General features: G+C 31.5%; 2 protein-coding genes across 3 annotated transcripts in view; one reads left to right on the top strand and one right to left on the bottom strand.

Moving 5' to 3' along the window:
- The window catches only part of LOC119833417, a 7,972-nt gene extending 4,109 nt beyond the window's left edge, over window positions 1–3,863 (bottom strand). The window contains exons 1-8 of the mRNA XM_038357409.1: window positions 3,583–3,863; window positions 2,767–2,838; window positions 2,428–2,678; window positions 1,904–2,052; window positions 1,459–1,654; window positions 1,203–1,382; window positions 939–1,127; window positions 757–852 (exon numbers count right to left, since the gene is read on the bottom strand). Of these exons, the coding sequence (XP_038213337.1) occupies window positions 757–852; window positions 939–1,127; window positions 1,203–1,382; window positions 1,459–1,654; window positions 1,904–2,052; window positions 2,428–2,678; window positions 2,767–2,838; window positions 3,583–3,670 (1,221 nt within the window). The 5' untranslated portion in view covers window positions 3,671–3,863. The remainder of the gene's footprint in view (window positions 1–756; window positions 853–938; window positions 1,128–1,202; window positions 1,383–1,458; window positions 1,655–1,903; window positions 2,053–2,427; window positions 2,679–2,766; window positions 2,839–3,582) is intronic.
- Window positions 3,864–5,049: 1,186 nt separating this feature from the next.
- On the top strand, window positions 5,050–21,620 carry LOC119833594 (bestrophin-4-like). 2 transcript variants are annotated; one of them, XM_038357665.1, is made up of 11 exons: window positions 5,050–5,415; window positions 10,527–10,637; window positions 10,824–10,995; window positions 12,408–12,610; window positions 12,822–12,990; window positions 13,444–13,692; window positions 13,862–14,122; window positions 15,060–15,285; window positions 15,907–16,054; window positions 19,399–19,487; window positions 21,334–21,620. In XM_038357665.1, the coding sequence occupies exons 1-11, from the start codon at window positions 5,345–5,347 to the stop codon at window positions 21,603–21,605; spliced, it is 1,971 nt and encodes a 656-aa protein (XP_038213593.1). In that variant the 5' UTR covers window positions 5,050–5,344; the 3' UTR covers window positions 21,606–21,620. The 2 variants fall into 2 exon arrangements, with proteins under 2 accessions (XP_038213593.1, XP_038213594.1); XM_038357666.1 differs by having other exon boundaries at window positions 13,862–14,095.
- Window positions 21,621–21,680: the final 60 nt, after the last annotated feature.

The following is a 21,680-nucleotide window of genomic DNA, read 5'->3' on the forward strand; positions in this document are numbered from 1 at the left end:
TTATGCACTGAACGTCATCATCTGTGTTATCTTCAGTGACCTATTATAATAAATCAAAGTTGTGAGTAAATAGAAAACATATACATCTTGTTTTATTGGCAGTAAGTATAATTTAGTTATTTTTTTTATCTATATATAGACACACATTCTATCAGTATAAATTGACGAAAATATTTAATTCATGAAAAGAATTTTGAAAATATCATTTTTAAAATAAGGTCAACTTTAAAACTATTATTCTTTCATCATCAGCCCATATATGTTCCCACTGCTGGGACACAGGCCTCCTATGAGGGTTCAGACCATAATCCACCACGCTGGCCAAGTGCGGGTTGGCAGATGTCACATGTCGTCGAACTTTTAATTCTTGGACATGCCGGTTTCCTCATGATGTTTTTCTTCACCGTTCAAGCAGTGGTGATGTTATCCACATGCGCAGATAAATTGAAAAATCAATTTATTTCCTGCACGCTCGCCCGGTCTCGAACCTCGACTTATCGATTTTGAAGTCCGAGGTTCTCACCACTGAGCCACCACTGCTTTAGTTTCGCATTATTTATAACCAAAAACCAGACAAACATGTTTATTATTTTCAACTGATTTTCAAAGTATAGACCCTTTTGTTCAAACACACTTAAAATTGTAATTTTGTATATGAGTTTCAGTGTCAATTGAAATTGGCTGGAGTTATTATTTATTACGATAATTTTTGTTTAAATAAAATAAGGGCAAAATATGAAATGAATTATTTTTTACCTCACACAAAGATTCTATAGGAAAGTCAGGGGTGCAGACCAGTTCATCATCTTGAGATCCACCAGCCATATTAGACATTGCTGCCATATCAAGACCCTAGAGTATGTACGAAAATGAAACTTCATTATGAAAATTGAAATAAATACACCATTAAAAAATTAAATTGAATGTTTTTATAATACCTGTGTAAGACTTTCTATTGATAAATTGATATTGTCATTCGTGATTATATTGTTAAAAGAATTACCGACATTCATGCCATTATACATCATCTGTGATTTTGGTCTTATTTTGATGAAACTATTAGGTGTGTTTATTTGTTTCCTATCATGCATTATTCGAATTGGATTCATAACTTGGGCTTGGGGCATCTGAAAATATCATAATAGTTATAGTACACATAGCATTACAAGACCAATATTTCTAATTAGGATTTTAATACATACACATATTCTCATCTTCTTTGTCATAGGTGAAACGTTAAAAGTGTTGACAGCTTTTGTGGCTACAGTTATTGGATTTTTCAAAATATATGGTTTATGCTTTGGACTAGCAGCTCTCTTTGTCGCTTTTTTTGTTTCCGATTTATTCACTTCTTCCATATTTATTGATGCAAATTTCTTTACCTAAAACAAAAATATAATTATTTAAAAAACATAATTCAAATAAAAGCAATTATAAAACATTATGTTTATCTAGTACCTGTATTGTAGGTGGTATTTTAGAAATAACAGAAGATGCAGATGCAGCTGGGTTTTTTTTAGTTTCACATTCTTTTTTCTTCACATCAACTTTTTCCCGTTTTCTTGTCTTGCCTCTACAACATTCAGAGTGGTCCTGAGCACAGTCTTGAAGGCATGCCTCTCTTTGTGCACTATCCTCAATTTCATTTGCAATTCTGAAATAAACTTTTAATTGAATAGGGGAAATTGTTAATTTTTATCAGTGACAGAAATAAATTAATTTACTACCAAAATTGTTTTCAATTAAATTTTAACATGTAGATTTTTGTACAAATATTATATATAAGTATTTTATGTCAGATTAACAATTATTAATATGATAATGTGTACAGAGTTGGTAGAACTATTTGATACCATGTCTTTGTATCAATATAAAAAAATTGAATATATTTTTTGACATTTACCTAGTTTTCATGTCACAATATCGAAGTGCTGCCCAACATATAGCTCTCAAATCTTTTATGCATGAGTTATTACACTTAAAACACCTCCAGTCATCTAGTGCTTCAATCTCCTTTATTTTAGTAGGTCCCAAATTTCTTTTTATACATTTCTAAAAATGTATAGTATACTGAATTATCTTAATATTTTGTATGAGCAGCTATCTAAGCATGGAATATGCTCTAATAACATATACCTCTTAACTTTTCACCAAAAAATTTAAGTCATTATGAGAGTATCCATTGTAGGTGACCATTGTTGTTAGCTTAATTTAACAAAGTACTCAGAGATCAAAGATTTAAAAATTTCTTATCTTTCACATTTTATATTTTATAAAACTGAACTCTGTATATATATTATTTCACCACGGGACTATTTTCGATAAGCAACAAGATACATTTAACAATAAATATAAATGCCTATATTGAAAGGAGAGGTTCTTTTTGTCTGAATTTTTAAATGTATAAAATTGATTACAGAATCTTACAGCACAAAACACATGAGGACATTCTGAACAACAGTACACTTGTCCACCTTGGCCGCACCATCTGCAATATAACTCAGAGCCATCATCTCCTTTTTCAAATTCTCCACTGTTGTAAAAAGAATGGCAGGACTGGCAGACTAAGGTACGTAACAAAGGGTGAGTTCGCATTCGATGACCATTTTTTGGTGTAAGTCCTAGATGCCGATCACATGAAGTACAATGCACTTTCATATTTGTCACATTATTAAGATCTGAAAAATATAATATAAAACAAGGTATTCATCATGCTCATATATTGCACTGTATATTTTTTATAACATCTATATATTTCAATCTAACCTTTAAATTTTGTAGTATAATATGTCCTTTCATCTTTAGGAATATCCTCTTCAAAGTCTTCATCAGTTGGTGCTGTTGAAAGAAAATAAAACTTTTTATTGTTTATCGAAACCATTTTTCCAAGTGAAAAAATATTGTAAAATAAGTCAGTTTAAGTCAAAGCATGCATGCATGCATCGTTGCATGCCTTCTGTGGGCCTGTATATGAATATCTCAAAAATGAAAACTTGTTATTGTCAAGTTTGTTACCCTTCTTTTAAGATAGCAAATCAATTGCAATAAACTAGTTGGGCACTTCAAAACTGATAGACAATTATCTTAAATCTGTAGCCACTGTATCTAGACTCAGGCTCAAAACATAAGTCTCAAAGAGTAAAAATTTAAAGCTTACAAACAAGATAAAATGACATAAAAATAAAATAACTATAATATTATATACATATTAGTTAATATAAAATTTTATCAATTAACAACAACTAATTGTTTACATTTATCTTTATTAATATTTAAAATGTGGAAGTGTGATTGTTTGTTTATTTTCATTGTTTTTCCATCAAATTGTTGTAGTGGAACAATATTATGATATGATTTTTATGTTAGAGAGTGATATAGGCTATATCTTACTAAGGTGAAACAACTAATTCCCATGAGAATTTTCTTTAGATCCGCAGCCCGCGGAAAGCTAACATTTATATAAACAAAATTCATCAAATGCTGACACATGCAATAACAATATGAAAAAATATGTATTTTACTTAATTTTCGAATACAATAACAAATACTTATTTAATGTTTATAAAAAAAATTGGTACTAACCGGGGAAAGGCGGGAATTGACCATTTCCAGTTACTTGAACCGGCTTCTCAGAGTCAGCAAGTGCTTCATTATTAGTAATCTCGCTCATTGTTAGGATATTCTGTTTATAATATAATATTTTGTTTCTATAAAACTACTTCATTCACATAGAGTATATGTAGTCTGCTTGTTCAGTAAACAGAATCTTGAGTGACTTTTTCAAATTCAATAATAAATTTACATTACAGTACGCGAACTATGTTCGGCCATTTTGGCAGAATCCAGTTTGGCATCTTATTTAGTGTTGTACTTTGCTAAAAAACTCAAGTCGAATCGTTATAGTAAAAGGAAGTAAAGCTGAATTATATTTAAGATTTAAGTAGATTATTTTATTAAATTAATCCATAGACATTAAGACTTCAAAAACACAAATGGGCGAAAAACAGCTTAGGATCCATCCAAAGTGGATAGATAAATTATTGCATTTTTGCATTTTAACTAACAATTGTATTACGAAAATACTCATTAGAAAGGCACCGATTGAATTAATATCTGTGGATCTGATTGTTGCCATATATATTATACATGTAAGCTAATTTGACATTCTAATAAAATATAACGATTTACATATTTATAAAATATCTTATCTAAACATTTAATGAATAATTGTATAATGGCAATTCTATTATGAACACGACCAATGTAGCACATAGAGTACAACCACAAAGGAAGCCTATAGATGCGTTATTGTCGGGTGCTGTCGGCATGCAAAATAATTCTGCCGTTATCATTTTTATTGTATGTCATAGCAGGCAACTAAGGTGGTGGTTCGCCAGATGGTAAGCGATAACCACCGCCCACGCGCTAGCGACTTTTAAGATGTAAGTAAGGAGTAGCACATTTAATTCAAATGCCCCCAAAGTTGGAAAAACAAATGTGAAAATCGTTATCGAAAATACCAATTAGTTGCATGTTTTCTGTAATGTTTAAGACATAGTGTTAGGGGAGCAACTGTCCTTTTTCCATAAAGTGGCCGATGGTGCGTGAAATTTCCTATCTACTGTGTGGACTTCTTTCTCGGCGCTCACTGTAACTAACACATAAATCATTTAACTTGTGAGGTTTGTTAAGGGATATTTATAATAATACTTTGTAATAGGAGCACTATTACAATAGGTGAGCATTTTTTCTCACTAAAACTTCTTTTTTTTTTTTTAACGAAGACATGTACTTTACGAGGTTCAGGTTCTAGAAAAGTATTTAATTGGTAGATTAGGTAGATTAGACGTTTAAAATAAGCGTGACTTGGAATATATTTTAATCGCAATTGTATCATTTTGTTATCGATTAAAATGCATCACTATTACACCTCGTAGCCTTAGTCATAATTTTCGTTGATTGACATGTGCTTTTTCATTGGCTTCATTGAGTTCACTCATTCACCGATCACATAATATGTCAGTGTGATTGTTAAAACTTAAATGTCAGTTGATGTTGATGATGATCAGTAAATACGTTGTATAGTTGTGTGTGCTTGTGTTTATAGCTGCATTGCAGTATTTTTATATAGTTGCGAATTTACTTAATTTAAAAAATTATATATAAAAGAATTATTAACTCAGTGGTCAATTATTTTTAATTTAATATTTAACTGTTTACATTTCCTTTAAACGATGTGTTCAAAAGATTTTTCCCATTGTGCTTGCTAAATTAATCTTTACTATACATTTGTCTGTGATATTTATTTAGTACAGTGAAATAAATACGGCTGAAATATTTTAAAATGACTGTTACATATACGGGAGAAGTGGCGACATGTCGTGGATTTGGAACTTTTTTAAAAGTTTTGTACAGGTATAATATTTTTACATAATATATCATTTTAAGCTAGTATTTTTTAGAAAAAAAATGTGGTAGAATATTTTTAACAAAAATGTAAAATACAAATTAATACATAAAATTTTTCGCCCGTATACCCATCTTAAAAACTACGGACATAAGTTTGTTTTATTGATATGCTATACTCTTTAGGTATTTAAATTTAATTATGTATACAATAACGGGCTTAATTATGAGGTAATGTAATTTTTAGAGAAAAATAATATATTTTTTATTTTAGAGCGTAGTATTTATATCACGGGACCACTTTTGGATTATTCAATACTCTAACAAAAAAATATAATAATATAAACGACGAAGCTATCCGCGAAATATTCTCTATTCTCCTGTTTCGAAGTTGGTTAATTCTTCTGCTGACTCTTTTATTCATCTGAATTATTTTTAAATAAATGACCCCAATGCTGATTAACTTCATTATAAGCGACAATTTGTAGGCATTCATTATTAACTATTACGAATTGATTTTGATGAAGATATTCAAATAACAATTCACAACTAAAACACTGTGTGATGATGTTTACCAAGTACCACGTACTACCATTGGTAGGAACATGCAACAAAAATTTTAAGGCACAATATAATAATATTATAGAAGGATAAATAACCTCCTTCTATATTCAATAGTTCAAACCAGTAGTAAATAGAGTGAAAAATGGAAAGTATAAGTTATTACATATTATACCATATGGTATGAGGCAGATGACTTACTAAAAATTATACACGATTGCCTGTGAACGACGTAATGAAGATTTCTTTTTAAATTAAATGTAGGTAGGTAGGTACGTATTTTTTTCCGACGCTACGGGCGGCTTCGTATTGTACACATTTAAATGTAGGTACTTCATATGCGAAAAAAGTTTGTTATTCCATTGTATTAAAATTATAATGTAAGCGTATTATACGACCTTAAATAGTAAGTTTCTTAAATACAAAACAATCTCTCAAATAAATTGTGATATTGAATGTCGCGCGTTATATTTCAGCACAGTGGTTTTAGAGGACATTAACCCAACATTGTTGAATCGTAACAGATTCGGACAATGCACACACAATTAAATAAAGTTTTCATTAATATAGTTCCCTTAACTGACCATTCTTTATCACCGAACCCAAATTACAGTCATAACTCATCAAGATGTACGAACGTAATGTACTGTAATGTTCTTAACAATACTAATTAATCAGCACAAGGCATATTATAAGCACAAGTTAACTGTTGTAAATCGTTGAGGAGATCCCTCGTTAGTGTTTCGGCACCATCATCAGATCAAACCTTGACCGTCATTAAATTGTAGTTCGTTATTTGTTTTGTTAAGTAATTTAAAGCAAAAAGGAAATCATTAAAATCGGTTCTTAAACGGCGAAGTTGTCCGCTAACATACATGAAAATGTTTATGCTTATTATTAAGTATGTAGGTAATTACATTGAGTATATATATATTCTTTGAACACTGGTTACAATGAGTATGAGAAAAATATTGTATTTTTTTTTATTAACATAAGTACATACCGTATTCATGTTTGTTATTTAGAATATGGACTGGATATGAATATGGACTGATTATTATGGATATTGATATAACCTATACGATTTTTCACAGACCAGTTACAGTTACAGTACAGTACGCCAATTTTCAGTCTATTATATATCATCCCCTTCAAGTTTTTCTTTCATTACAAAAATTTCCTAAATTTATTTGATCGAAAATTAGGATAAATACATTATTATATTTTAGTTGGCTGTACCACCTAAAATTTAATAATGTATTTTTTGCACACTCTTTATGAGTAAAAACTTGAGTATGTTTTTTTTATTCATTTCTTTGTTTCCTGTAATATAAGAGACAGTTAGTGTTCGAACGTTCTAAGTAACCGACATGTCTACATTACTTAGGAAAATCTATAAAACTGCCAGGCAAGGGATATTTATTATTCAGATCACTGTCGTTAAAGTAGGGGATGAGACCTACTTAGAGTTCACCGCTTCGTATAGTCTGTTGTTATTGTAGAATTCTGAACATTGCACGTATTTTAACACGATTTCTATAAGAGCGTGACGTAATTACTTACTTTATGAATACCATCTTACTTCAGTATGTAATAAAATCCATATTGTTGGAACATTTCGTTCTTTATATCTTATAAGCACAGATATTGCATCTCAAATCTTGCCAATTAGACAATTGAACTTGTTAAAAGATGATACATAACCGTAAAATTTTTATGAACATTTTATTTGGAAGAATTATAACAGTAGCTATTGTTTAAATTTTCATGGCCTCTTCAGTATTATTGGTAGAGAACCGGTTAGTAAATCTTGAATCAATCTGGAATGCAATTCCTAACAACTACTCAAAAAAAGGTATATATAATTAATAATTATAATCTCAAAACACAGTAACTTGAATGATAGACGACTGTTATAATATTCTATAATATTCTATTCATTCTATTCTCTATTCTATTCCTTTTATAATATTATGTGCACAGTTGTAACTTGTCTTGTATTTGTTATGTGCAGAGTTTTTGTCATGTGGTATTATTTGTTAATTAAAATAGGCACGAACTTTACGAAATAGTCACTCGAAGCCTAATACCATACACCTAATACTAAAGGTAAATCGATCTGAAAATCCAACCATCGTAGACATATCTTAAATCATAGCTTTTAACAGAAGTATCGACAGCTGAAACTTATCTTTCTGTTAAATATTTTACAAAAGTAACAAACATCATTGGACCAACTATAATAGAAAAAATATCTACTCTGAATAGTAAGAACTTAATTAACATGCATTAATCACCACTACCGCGCCTCGGCGGCGAGCGTGTTTCTAAATGACGTCACTTTCCGGCCGTGATTCCCATATTGGCGCTCAATTCATAGCTAGTCTATAAGTTATTACGTAAAATGTTAATATCCTGGTCAGAGCATGTAATAATGTTAAAAGCAAATACGCGATAATCTTTATTCCTTTTGTTAATAAAATAAAGAAAAATAATTTTGTGAATAAAAGATTGAATTTGAATAAACATGAACTGAGTAGGTACTTAGCAGTTGGGTACCGACAATGTCTGGTTAATGCAATTAACTTATTATAATCCAAATTTGTCGTAATGGAATTTAATAGTGGTTGTTTTATGAGATAAGATTAAAATGTTGTTTGTGATATTTTATCAAAGTGTATAGGTACTACTACATAAGAAAAATAAACATTTTTCTTCCAATATGTACCTAACCTATATTTTAAAAAAATTGTGAGTTTTATGTATATACTATTAATAGTTGTGTACATCTGAAATAAGCTTTTCGATCGGCTCTCCTAATTTTTATAATGTATGAACAATGAAATTAATTTTTAATTAAGCGGAATTATTTTACATAGCTGCTATAATCAACGTTTTTAAATGATAGAAAATAAGTTTAATTTAGTTAAATTATCTGTCTGCCTTTTAATATGTAGAATGTAGATTATAATCCATAAAAATGTAAAATAGAAGGTACATATATAATTAAATAGAGTGCCGAGTTCATATACATATTATCATGTTGTAAGCGTTTCTGAATCATTAACAGTACGAAAAGATTCGTAGAAAAGATATCATTCATAAGATAACCAATATGATGTAGTCATACATCTGACAATCGCTAACGAAATTATAAAACGAAGGATGAGTTTATTACGACATTGGTTTTAACTTGGTGTTAAATATTTATAACTTGGAACTTTTTTGGAAAAAATGTTCGATATTTTTTTATAAGTCTTGGCATATTAAGATCATCAGGTTCAAAGGTAATATAGGTACCTCTTGAATTTTAATAGATAACATGTAAGAGAACAAGAAATGAAAACATTTAGTATCTAGGTTACAGTAGTGTTTAATTCAAACAGGTAAAGTTCTTGACATCATTATTTGAAGTACATTGACTATTGAACTGTTTCTCACAGGCAATTAAATGTCTGTCTTTATAACTAACTGCTCACTGACTACATGTATGTTTAATTTAGAAAGAGTAAATCATTTTTAAATGTTAGAATTTAAGTTCAAAGTAAGATTTTATTTTTAATTTTTAATTTATGTAAGTTTTGATTTGACCCATTGAACTTAAAATTTAAAAGGATTCTTAATATATTTGTTTAATAAATATATTTATTTGAAGTATATTAAGTATGTGGTATTTAGAAAATTCGACAAATTATTAAAAAAAAAATTGAAATATCTCAAGTTTAAACTTAGTGTACCTCCACGGTCATGGTAATTCTCGGGTGTGAGTGAGACTAGTGTCTAGTTGTTACGTAAAACTTAGATAATTGCGGGCTTCAGAGTAAAAATAAAACATCGAAACAGGTGCAATGTAATTTGTTTTCAAGGTTACTTGATATCTGTGTTGAATCTTTAAGATATAGCATATATTGTATCATCATAACTTGTATGTATATGATTTGTGGCCAGTTTTAATAAAAATAAATATTTTATTTGGGGACGACACATTATGTATTCGTAAACATTAAAAAAGTAACAGTAAAACGATTCTTATAATTTTTACTGGTTATTGAAACTCGGTTTCAAGTCAATAATAACATCAATGTACCTACAATGAAAACAATTAAACATTACATCTAAATTTAAATCACAATTCGATATTACGATACTGTCCCACGACGTTGTTATAAGAGTTTTTTTTGCAAGGCAAGTTCAGGAGATTTGGACATACTCTTGCAATATCCATACACAGCCGAAAATGTAGGTGTTATCAGCATAAAAAGTATATGTAGGTGTAATGACATAATCTCGCAGGATTGACTGTCAAGATAAAATTGTTTTATCTATCATAACATATGTGATCTCGCATAAAGTATATTATTCGAGGCACTGACATATTTATATTGCTCGTAGTTTACTTTATAAATAAATTCATAATGACCACATGGAAGTATATCTATACAAGGTAGTAAGGCTAAATCCATATTCACTCTACGTCATCGTAGGTTATCAGCATTATAATGAACAAATAGTGGTTTGACTGATTTTAGTAATTTATAATATGTTTATTTTTGTTTTAGATGGCGAGGCAGCATTTACAAACTAGTATGGCTGGATCTTCTAGTTTTTTTACTCCTATATTATATATTAAATTTAATATATAGGCTACTTTTGGATGAAGGTTCAAAACGGTAAGATATTTTAATAGTCAAGAGATTATAATTAATAATGACTCCAATTAATAAAGGCACACCAATGATTTCTACAGGTCATGTGTGAGAGTAATAACTCAAGTTCGAAAACGGCAAGACTTATGTAGATCTCACATTTAATACATAAGCATGCTTATTTCTTTAGCAATGGGTTTTTAATTTCAGAACGTTTGAAGGCATCGTGAATTATTGCAGTTTTCATGGAAACGTCATTCCATTGTCTTTCGTGCTTGGTTTCTATGTTACTGTAGTAATGAATCGATGGTGGAATCAATATACTACTATACCGTGGCCTGACTCAATTGCCGTATTTGTATCTGCCTCCATTCACGGTCAGGTAAGCGATAAAGCGTTATATGTTAGTAACTCATTAGTTTACACTTAACATTATTCACTTCCCTTGCGTGTTTATGTAGCCATTAAGTAGGTGAATTGTTGTATTGTTATTTGTTTTTATCCGAACTACTGCCGTAGTCACTCTTAAATATCGATAAAATAGTTTGTTATTTTAAATTTATGAAGAACTAGCTTTCCATCCATGGCTTCGCATGCGTGCTACCAGTCTAAATGGGAATAGGTATGTAACTCTAAAAGCTTTGATCTACCAAAGTTATTTGAGTGATTTCTTTTGGTTTAGTCCCTTTAACGCAATACAGAGATATACTTTGGTGTACTAACGTGAGAACCGCAAACTGTAGATCGTTACGAACCAGAAACGCTCGCAGTTTGTAAAGTCGGATGCAATGAGCTCTCTTGAAACTGTTTATATATATGTATTTTTTTTTTGACAATTCATTAATTGTCTCTTATTAAACCTCCTTCATATTTAGGCAATTCGTAAAATAACATACACAATATTTTGCATACTCATTTTCCTCCAGCTCCTGCTATCTTTTGTGAGTTGAATTTTTTTATCAAGACCTTTAGGTGATCTCAAGTGATTACGAAGTTTGATACAATGCAAGTATTCTGTTTCCGTTAATCTTATCTTTACGCCGTGAGAGATAAGAATCTTTCGCGCAGTTTGACAGTAGATGAGTACGACAACATTTTTATTATCTCTCTAGACTATGCCAGATGTTAATGGCTGAGATGATGACGTTATAAAGGTAGGTCTGATAACAATGGAACGATTTATAGCATTTATATAAGAGTTAATTAGAATAATATCGATTATCGTCTGCGTGTAAGAAAAGGTTTTCTTATAAATATAAATAAAAAAATTAAAACTTTCCTTAAATATATATATTTGAGGAAAGTTTACCTGTTTAATTTAATTCCGAGATATCAAGATTACCAAGATATAATAAACATATTTTATTAATTTATAGTTTAAAGCCATGTTAAGTGATGATTGATCTTATCAATTATATTTCTGCAGATATCACTGATAAAAAGGTAACCTTCTGCGTTGCATAATTCTTATGAGTAATACTTTCGTGGCTGTTACGGATGTCCATATTTACCTATTTAAAATCAGCTGAAGCCTCGTGTCTTTGTAAATTTACGTTTTAACGAATATAAATTCAATTTTACCTGCAAAAGTCCCAACAAGATAGGATTCAGTCTTAATGATATGGATGTCCATATTTACCTAATTGGTTTTCGAACTAAAGTATCTGCCTAATTACAATAAATCCTGTATTGTCATAGACCATACCGTATATTATTTCAAAAACATTTAACACACACACACACACAGTTTCAAAATTATTTGTAGATTTTTACAGATTAGATTCGTTGTTCCAGGATGAACGGGGGCGCCTCATGCGTCGTACAATTCTTCGATATGTGTGCCTTTGCCTCACAATGGTGCTAACTATGATCTCTCCAAGAGTTAAAAAGCGCTTCCCGACTCTCGATAATCTGGTTGAGGCCGGTTTATTGTTAGACAATGAAAAAACTATTTTAGAAAACCTTAATAAAAAGTTTCCTAAACCATCTAAACATTGGTATGAAATATTTTTAGTACCGTAAGTTATCATAAATGCTGAATATAGCCAAGTGCAAGTGTCAACGTCACTAACGAGTAAATGTGACCATGATGCTTGCGGCACCACGGTGGATAACAATACATTAACATTCAAAGTACGCACTAGCTTATTGCTTTGTCGTTGTGGGCTTCTGAATTGTCTACATTTAGTCACTATTGTAATATTATAGGTTACCGATAGTTTGGGCAACGAGTATAGTAACAAGAGCGCGGAAAGAGGGCAGGATACGAGACGACTTCGCCGTGAAGACAATTATAGACGAATTGAACAAATTTAGGGGACAAGCCGGGTTGCTTTTGAGCTACGATACTATTAGTGTACCGCTTGTGTATACGCAGGTTAGCAAAATGCACTGTGGCAATTTTAACTGTTTCAATAATTAATACAGAGCATAAATATTAACTTTGAGGAGGAAATCATCACGAAACAATTAAACTCAATCTGCTGATTCACTATTTCATTACTAATTTATTGTGCAAATACTTATAGTTCAAAACAATGACTGTTGAAAATATAATGAAAATCTAATGGTCACGTTAAAATCACATTGTGTTATGAATTTTTCTCACGAATTAGTCCCATTAATGAGGGTAAAGCCCTAAAACCACAAGAGATTTATTTCCTCATTATCGTTAATGAATACACGCAATATCCAAAGGCAAATAACCGTGATGTTAAATAGTATTTTTTCTTGGAAGCGTTCAAATGTAAATATAACATTATAGATGCTATTGTTACATAATTGTCTTGTGGTTCACCGAGTTAATTAGATATGGGCATGTTCTTTTCAGGTAGTTACTATTGCTGTTTACTCATATTTCATAACTTCCGCTTTGGGTAGTCAATGGGTTGACCACAAACTCCAATCTCATAGCGAATCAGTCTATATCAGTAATATAGACCTTTATTTTCCCATATTCACGACATTAGAATTCTTCTTCTACATGGGATGGCTCAAAGTCGCCGAGTCCTTAATAAACCCCTTCGGTGAAGATGACGATGACTTTGAAGTAAACTGGCTTATTGACAGAAATTTACAGGTATATTTTATTTTAATAAATTTGATATTTACCTTAACATATTTCTTATAGCTCCATATATCTTAAAACAAATCTTTCACGCTGTGTCCGAAATTGAACGGAAAGTCGCGTATAATCGTTCAATGCTCAATCACTACAATTAAAGTTGTAATGAAAATATACATTTCAGGTATCCTACATGATAGTAGACGAAATGCATCACGAGCATCCTGAATTGATAAAAGATCAGTATTGGGACGAGGTGTTCCCATCAGAGTTACCGTACACGATCGCCACAGAGAACCAACGGGAAGAGCATCCAGAACCTTCCACGGCTAGAGTGGCGGTGCCAGCGCGGCAACGCAGCATGGTCACTGTTAATCCCTCTAGCGTGAAGATAGATGAGATGATCCCCTCTAACACCGTGAGTTACAAGTTCGCCCCGCCAGAGGTTAGATTCGAAAAGTTTTTTGCATGCTGCACGCTCAAACTGTGGAGCTTAGCAGTGTGTCGGTGTGGAGGGTTGCCATTTATTTGGAATTATGTTGTTCCCTTTCCGCATTGTTGGTGGAAGGATTTATGAGGTTGCGGCTACTTTAATAATCGGTATGGTAAATGCTGTTATCGAAATTAACAGAATTGGATAATCATAATCAAGCCGGAATCAATGTGTATCGCAGTTCCTATCATAAACAATGTTATGGAAATATGATACGCATTTATATTATCAAATATACTGGAAAATGACCAGTCTATATTCTGGTTACAATCATTATTACGCTATTTTTTGAAACAGTTTTATAACTTTTTACTTAATACCTACACAATCAATTTATACCAGTAATATATTATTTAACATTTTATTGGCAGCCCTTATTATTAATGCATTTAGTAAAATCTAACAGTAATTTGGTATTTTATTTTTTAGTATAGATGTTTAAGGTTTATTAACACCTAGTATTATTGTATTAGATTCCTAATACTAATTGCGTACTTATATATGATATAAAATAACACCGTGTTGGATATTATCTTAATTGTTCCTTAATGTGTTATCGTATTGTTTTCTTAATCTGTGATACTCGTATATTTGTTGTAACCGCCTTTTACTATTTCTGATACAATTACTAACCTTTGATCTGTGTGAATATCTTGATTATTAACGTTTCCTATAATTGATTGTGACGCTAACGCAATATAAATGTTGTGTTTTGTTTTACAGAATTGTTTTCGAGCTGTAAAAATGCTCCTTTTATTTTGTCATTCGATGTTTTCTTGCATTCGATTTGTTTGTAATGTTTATAAATGTTCTTACTAATGACATTCAACTCGACTGCGGACGGACTACAATTTACGTTTAATTAACGCTGTTTTAAACATTCATTCAGCAATTGCAAATGAATGATGACGCACAATCTGGGATACACTTCATCGTGTCGCGCGGAAGCAGGCGCGGGAAGAAAGAGGACAGGAACTCTATGGGTTCCAGTAATTCTATGGTGTCACTGCAACAAACGCCTATGACTAGAACCAATTCGGTGACGTCGATGTTGAAACGACTGTTCTCGAAGGAAGATCAGCGATCCAACGTCGTACCGTCGCAGACGGATGGCGGTATGTTTATAAAATATTAATATAAGAAAATCTTAATTTCTTTTTACTAAATGATAATAATTATTAATAATGGTACTATGGTAAGGAGATTCATAACTAACAGTGAGGATAATGAATTATTGTGTAACATAATATTTGCTAACGGCTTTTGTTTGTCTTTTTTGCGTTTTTATCTCGCTCGCTTGTGTGTTATATATTAGAAACATAATTAAAATAAAATTTTGCTTTAGTCAATAAACCAAACTCTTGATAAATGTAATATCTCTTCATAAATCAATTTTTAAATACCTAGCAACCACATAAGTGAAATAATTAAATCGTTAGTAACCAAAGAATTAGTATTATTGTCGTGCAATCCGTATTTATAAATTTATCAAAGTAGCCAAGTATGCAGTCATTGCGTGTTACATAAATAAAATGATTGTCAGTATTATTTCAATTACTGTATTGCTAGAAATTTCGCAGAATCATAATTTATCATGTTATATAATGTTCACAATGTGACTAATGTTTTACACCTCTTTCTGAAAAGTTTAAGTTACGTGTAAACGTATATTATTGCATATAGAATAAATTAAAATTTAGGATATTTCTTCTATTACTCAAGGATTACAATTTCAGGCACCAGATTCATGGTATCGGCTAGTAATCCGACTCTGAACAAGCCGGCAGCGGCGATGAGCGGCAGCATGAAGATCGCCAACGAAGTTATCGAGGAAGTAGACGAGCAAGCAACGATCACAAGTATGGGAAAACGACCGGAAACTAGGTAGGTTACATCAGAATTATACAAAATAACCCAGATTGCAATTAGCATAACCTTTTAAGGAATGTAAATAGACTCTTAATATCTTTATTGTTTCTAAATAGGAAACCATTTTCCTTTTTATTAGGATAATAATGGTTATTATGTAATTAACATATAAAAAATACTGCGTCTGTAAATTATGTCCTATAATGTGTTTTGAAGGACTTGTTGGGATGAAGGGAGGTTGACGCCGAGAACAATGTTTTTGTCGATGAGACATACAATGACAATTGTTTTATTTAAAGAATTAAGCTGTTATTATAAACATAACATGACGTTTAAGTATTGTAACCAAAAATTGTTAGTGAAATGCAACACTTTAACACAGACTATAATATTCGTATAATAGATAGATTCATATCCATATAAAGATATAATACCAACTGTTTTAAAATTTCAGTACGTGTTTACTTAGTACTGAATCAAACGGGATGATTATCGGCAATCAAGTATAATGTTCTCTCATGACCACGATGATCTCACTTGTGGTGGTCGCGTTAGCAGTATCTGTAAATTACCTACTCTCGGTGGAAGATCTTACGTCTTTATGTACTTATATCATTTCGTATTGCATACACGTAGATCACGTAATGGAAAACAACGATATCAAGTTTATGTCTTTCTCCGCTAGGGTTGTCAAATTTTAAGGTAGTAGCAATTTACTTCTATTTTGCATACTACGAGTACGTATTTTTATTTATACGAAATTTTCTTTCGAAAAATAGATGCGAAGGGATATGAAATATATAAGAAACTACTATTTTCTCAGATTTTATGTACTGTACGTATGTATTAGTTCGCTTACAAGCCGTGTGTAAATTATTCAAAGCATTCATAGAAAATTAGGGGAAAAGGGGCCAACCCTTACAATATTGTAATAAGTGGGAAGAATAAGATTGAATTACAGTTTTATAGAGTATAAACTTGATGACCATAAATGATAGAGCAGGGAAATAGATGTTATTAATATAATATTGACTTCATTAGGAACCGAATGATCTAAAGTACAGTCAAGTATACATCTTAAAAGGATCTTTTTTCTACAGTATATATATAGATACAAGTGTATCTATTTAAATAAAGTGTATATTGTTTGCAACCCTGTTACGCCATAGCGTTACAAATGGTATTTACGCGATTTAATGAACATTTTTATGACCATCTTTATCGATTTGGTTCTCATATACAAATTCAAATTAAGCGACAATCCATTATCACGTAACATTATAACAGTTAACGAATCAGTATACCATAAACTTTATTGTATATTTTATTATATTATATATATTTCTTTTGGCGTGTTAAAAGTGTATTACTTATTGTCTTTTTTCAAAAACAACTCAAATTTTTTTCTATAAGGTTACAATTATCGGCACTATATTTGCATAATAGTCAGCTGCACAAATTATTATACCTTACTTACGGTATTTATTATCACAGATTTTATATATAGTTCTGTCGAACTTTACTTCGTGTACATTTATTTGATGGTAAATATGTTAGAAAAATGAAGACGGTAATTACTAAATTACACATCAAAAATTATTATCTCTTGACATTTTTATGACTACCTTTCCGCAAATAACCTTGTAAGATATAGAGCTTATCTAAATATATTACGGTACCAAGTTTCTCTTTTACGTGGTCTATGCTTATAAAAACCACACTATCGCTTTATTTCTATTAGATATATTTATTAAATAGATTTGTTACGATGTGACATTGAAATTTATTAGGAATATTGTGAGCTAACTAACTGCATAGCAGAAACACGAGGTTACGAGAAAGCCGAATGGAAACAGAAAGAGTAACAAACCTATTACCTACGAGTTAATACATAATCTTCTTAAAAGAATATCTTCTTAAAAGGATATAATCTGTAGATAAATCTGAATGTATAAGAGTTGGATTATTCATATTTTTACACATAGATATTACTGTGAATTTTGTCAAATAGAGAAGAGAAGTTTGAAAAATTCTGGAATGCACGATGATGTAGTTAAGTGGACGCAAACAAAGCGGCGGACGAGAAAATAAGAATTTAAAAGACTTTTTGTAAAATTGTGTTTAAACTAGATTTGCCATCAGAAGGAAACTTAACGTGTTAATATTATCACTAAGGTCGCTATAGAGCCACATAAAATAATTATATTTTGTTTCTAAAATAATACAAAACATGGTACTTACAAGGTTATTGTATTGTCATATATGTAAATACGTAATTATGTGCAAGCGGAGGCGGAAATTATTTAATTGGGTATTGCCATAGTTGACGAGTAAACCAGTTTTCCTATAGTGGATAGAAAACCCTAATGATGTGCGTTTATTGAAATTTTGTATCATTATGTCCTACAATATATTATACCCCTTTCCTGGTGATCAAATATGCCTCTGATTTTCGCCTACTAATTATGTATGATTGCTCCCTATTCACCATATGTTTTATGTATTTATCATAGGTAGATACGTACGTACGATAGTAGCTATGCCTGACCATTTAAATACACAACTACTAAAATTATAAATTAGCTCTGTGTATCTTCCCCTCAACCTTTAAACCGATTAGGATGAAATTTGGTATAAAGATAGATTGAGATCTGAGAAAGGACATATGAGTAGATAAGTAGTTCTTATCCCAGTAATCCGAAGAGAACGGGAGTTATTCGGAGAAATTTCCAGGACTATGTTTGTGTACTTGTCAAAGCTGCGGGTGGAAACTTGTTTATAATAGTTCGATTAAATTGTTTCTAAATATTAATGCATAAGCAATAGCACATAGCTATATCATAACACACTTTACCATATAGACTCCTGCCTACTACCTAATGAATCTAATTTTCACGCGTGTGACAATTTTACCGTGAATGACCTTACGAAAAATTTAGTGTTTGTATAAAAAATACATGAATCTATGTTTGTGATACTTGTAGTTAGCTTCATGTGACTTTTAATGTCTCTGCATTTTTATTTTTTATCATCCCTTCCATAATAAAAAAGAATGATGAATTTGATATGATAGTGTGTTATTATTTTCTTTTTCAAATAAAACGGAGAAAGGTTTGAAACGTGAGATGTGTGATGAGATTTATGTAGAAATAGGTTGATGCACCTCCTTACATGATGTAATATCCAGAGCTCAATCCTATTAGAAAGTTGGCAGAATATCCGCATCTCATTACGGTTTATGCTAATGAAGAACGTCTACGCATTAGCACATCAAAACATTTTTTATTTATGTATTCGTCTTATTTATAAATCACATGCAACATAGGGAAATATAAAGATAAATTATTTATTTTTTTCAGACCGACAGCAATGAGCTTGTTTGCCCAAGGCCCACCAACTCCCAGCGACCCTGTAAGCGTACCGTCACGAAACTCGAACCACACCTCTAGTAAGTTTATTAGTTTTCGGCGAATTGTATTGTGGTAGAATTATTGAAAAACTGTATGTTATTGCACAGAGTACTAATTAATACGTAGGTTATAGTAGATTGGCAACAAGAGACATTAAATTTGTAATTGAAATTTCTTTTTTGTGCCCCTTTAATTGCCCAATGAATTTAAATTACGGGACTGATTGATAATTCTTACTTCAATTCTCAATCAGGTTTTATTATTTTTTTAAACCTACCTACCAATATTGTAATTAAAACTGTTATTAAGTTCATAATATACGGGACCTAATTGTCCTATCGGAACTTTCAAATCATACTAAAGAATAAAGTTGATACAAATCATTGTGGTTTAGGCACTTGCTGTATGACGCATTGTGTACTTCCAATGTGAGACTTGAATTACCAGGACATGAAATTCTCACTTGATCCAGTACGTCGACCTCTGCGACATGTCTATTTTTATCGGCTATTATTTTAGTCAAAGTACTGCGCTTGAATATAAATATTGATGCAGTGATATATTTGTCTTGCGTATGCATTAAAAAGAACGTTTCTTTACAAGGAAGTTGGTGCATATCTCCAGACAAAGTGACTATACTGAGGCTCTCGTTTTTTAATGATTTGAATCGAATGAAAAAGCACACATTTTCAATGCTCAATAAATAATTAGTAACAAGAAAAACTTGTAGGTAGAAGAACGAATGGAACTGTGGCCAACATTTTGTCTTTGGGTTTTTTTTAGATTGTCATCAATGTTACAATGCATTTAACAACTTTTTATTTGCATTTAAAATGCATTTAAAATTCATAAACTACTATTTCGCAGATAAATTTCAAGTTTCATAGTTATTTCGGCTATATCAAACGTGTCTTTTGTCGCTAGTTTTTATGAATATCACACTTGTGCTAAAGATTGTTTTTTACGATAGTGGTGTGAAACTAGCTCGGCATTATAATTTATATTGTTCTCTTGTTAGAATCTTCATGTAAACCGCATATAATAGTTGTCGTTAACTCTTATCCGTCTATGTTTTACATAATTTAAACTAAGATTACCGGCATCTCACCAAATGTCCAATTTCCTGATTTGCTCAGTATGAATGAGTAAGGGACTTTATGTGACTTTCAAAGTCACCTTACCAAAAAGGGGTTCCAAAACTTGACAAATCAAACTGGCCCAAACCTTAACCTGGCTAAAGTACGATCGCGGACTACGGATAATTTCTAAGAAGAACTTAGTGTTAATTTTGTGTTAAATGTCATTTGAAAAATACGATTTAGAAATCATTCATATATTTTATTACTAGCTTTTGTCCGCGGCTTCGCACGCGTTATTTCGTAGTAGTTTAATAGATCTGTTATACATATGAATCTTCATCTTGGATCACTCTATCTATTAAGAAAAACCCCATCAAAATCCATTGCGTAGTTTTAAATATTGAAGCATACATAGGGACATAGGGCCAGAGAAAGCGATTTTGTTCTATACTATGTAGTGATTTAGCCTGACTGTCGCATCAATAAATTTAAATATAATTTTTATTTCTTAACTTAGATTATTCTATAAGGTCAAAATATAATGTACACTGCACCTTCCCTGAGTTTCGTTACATCTATATTTACAAAGCATTTCAGTAAAAAAAAAAATTAAATTGTACTTAAAACGAAAATGTTTTTGTGATTTCTGTCAGTAGACTTATAGGTTTTATAACTTATTCGTAGTCCGTGAGCGTGCTTTACTAACCAATATAGTTTATGTCGGGAGCTTTGTCAGAGAGAATTATCTTTGTCACCGAGAACCTCTCTGCCCATAAAGTCATAGTAACCAGCATTGATATTCCAGAAGGCACACGCCTATCATCATCAGCGCCGTCGCAATGGGGGCGCGTGGAGCCAACAGAGGTGGAGGACAAAAGCCCCTCCGCCAAGAGCCTCACCACCCGCGACTCGTTCCCCAACCTGCCGGCGGAGAGGCCGAGACTAGATAGCGATGTGGGACCCTCGCTCAGTGCAGCGGGGAGCCAGACTTTGTGTAAGTTTTTGCTAATGAAATCGTATGTCGCGTTTATTTACGTAGGTACTCTACTAGAGCAGCGAGCAGTCAGAATTATATAAATTTTTCCCATTGAGATAATTATTAAATCATCATCATCATCATCAGCCCATATATGTTCCCACTGCTGGGACACA

The sequence above is a fragment of the Zerene cesonia genome, chromosome 17 (assembly GCF_012273895.1).
Source record: "Zerene cesonia ecotype Mississippi chromosome 17, Zerene_cesonia_1.1, whole genome shotgun sequence".
Classification (NCBI taxonomy): Eukaryota; Metazoa; Arthropoda; class Insecta; order Lepidoptera; family Pieridae; genus Zerene; species Zerene cesonia.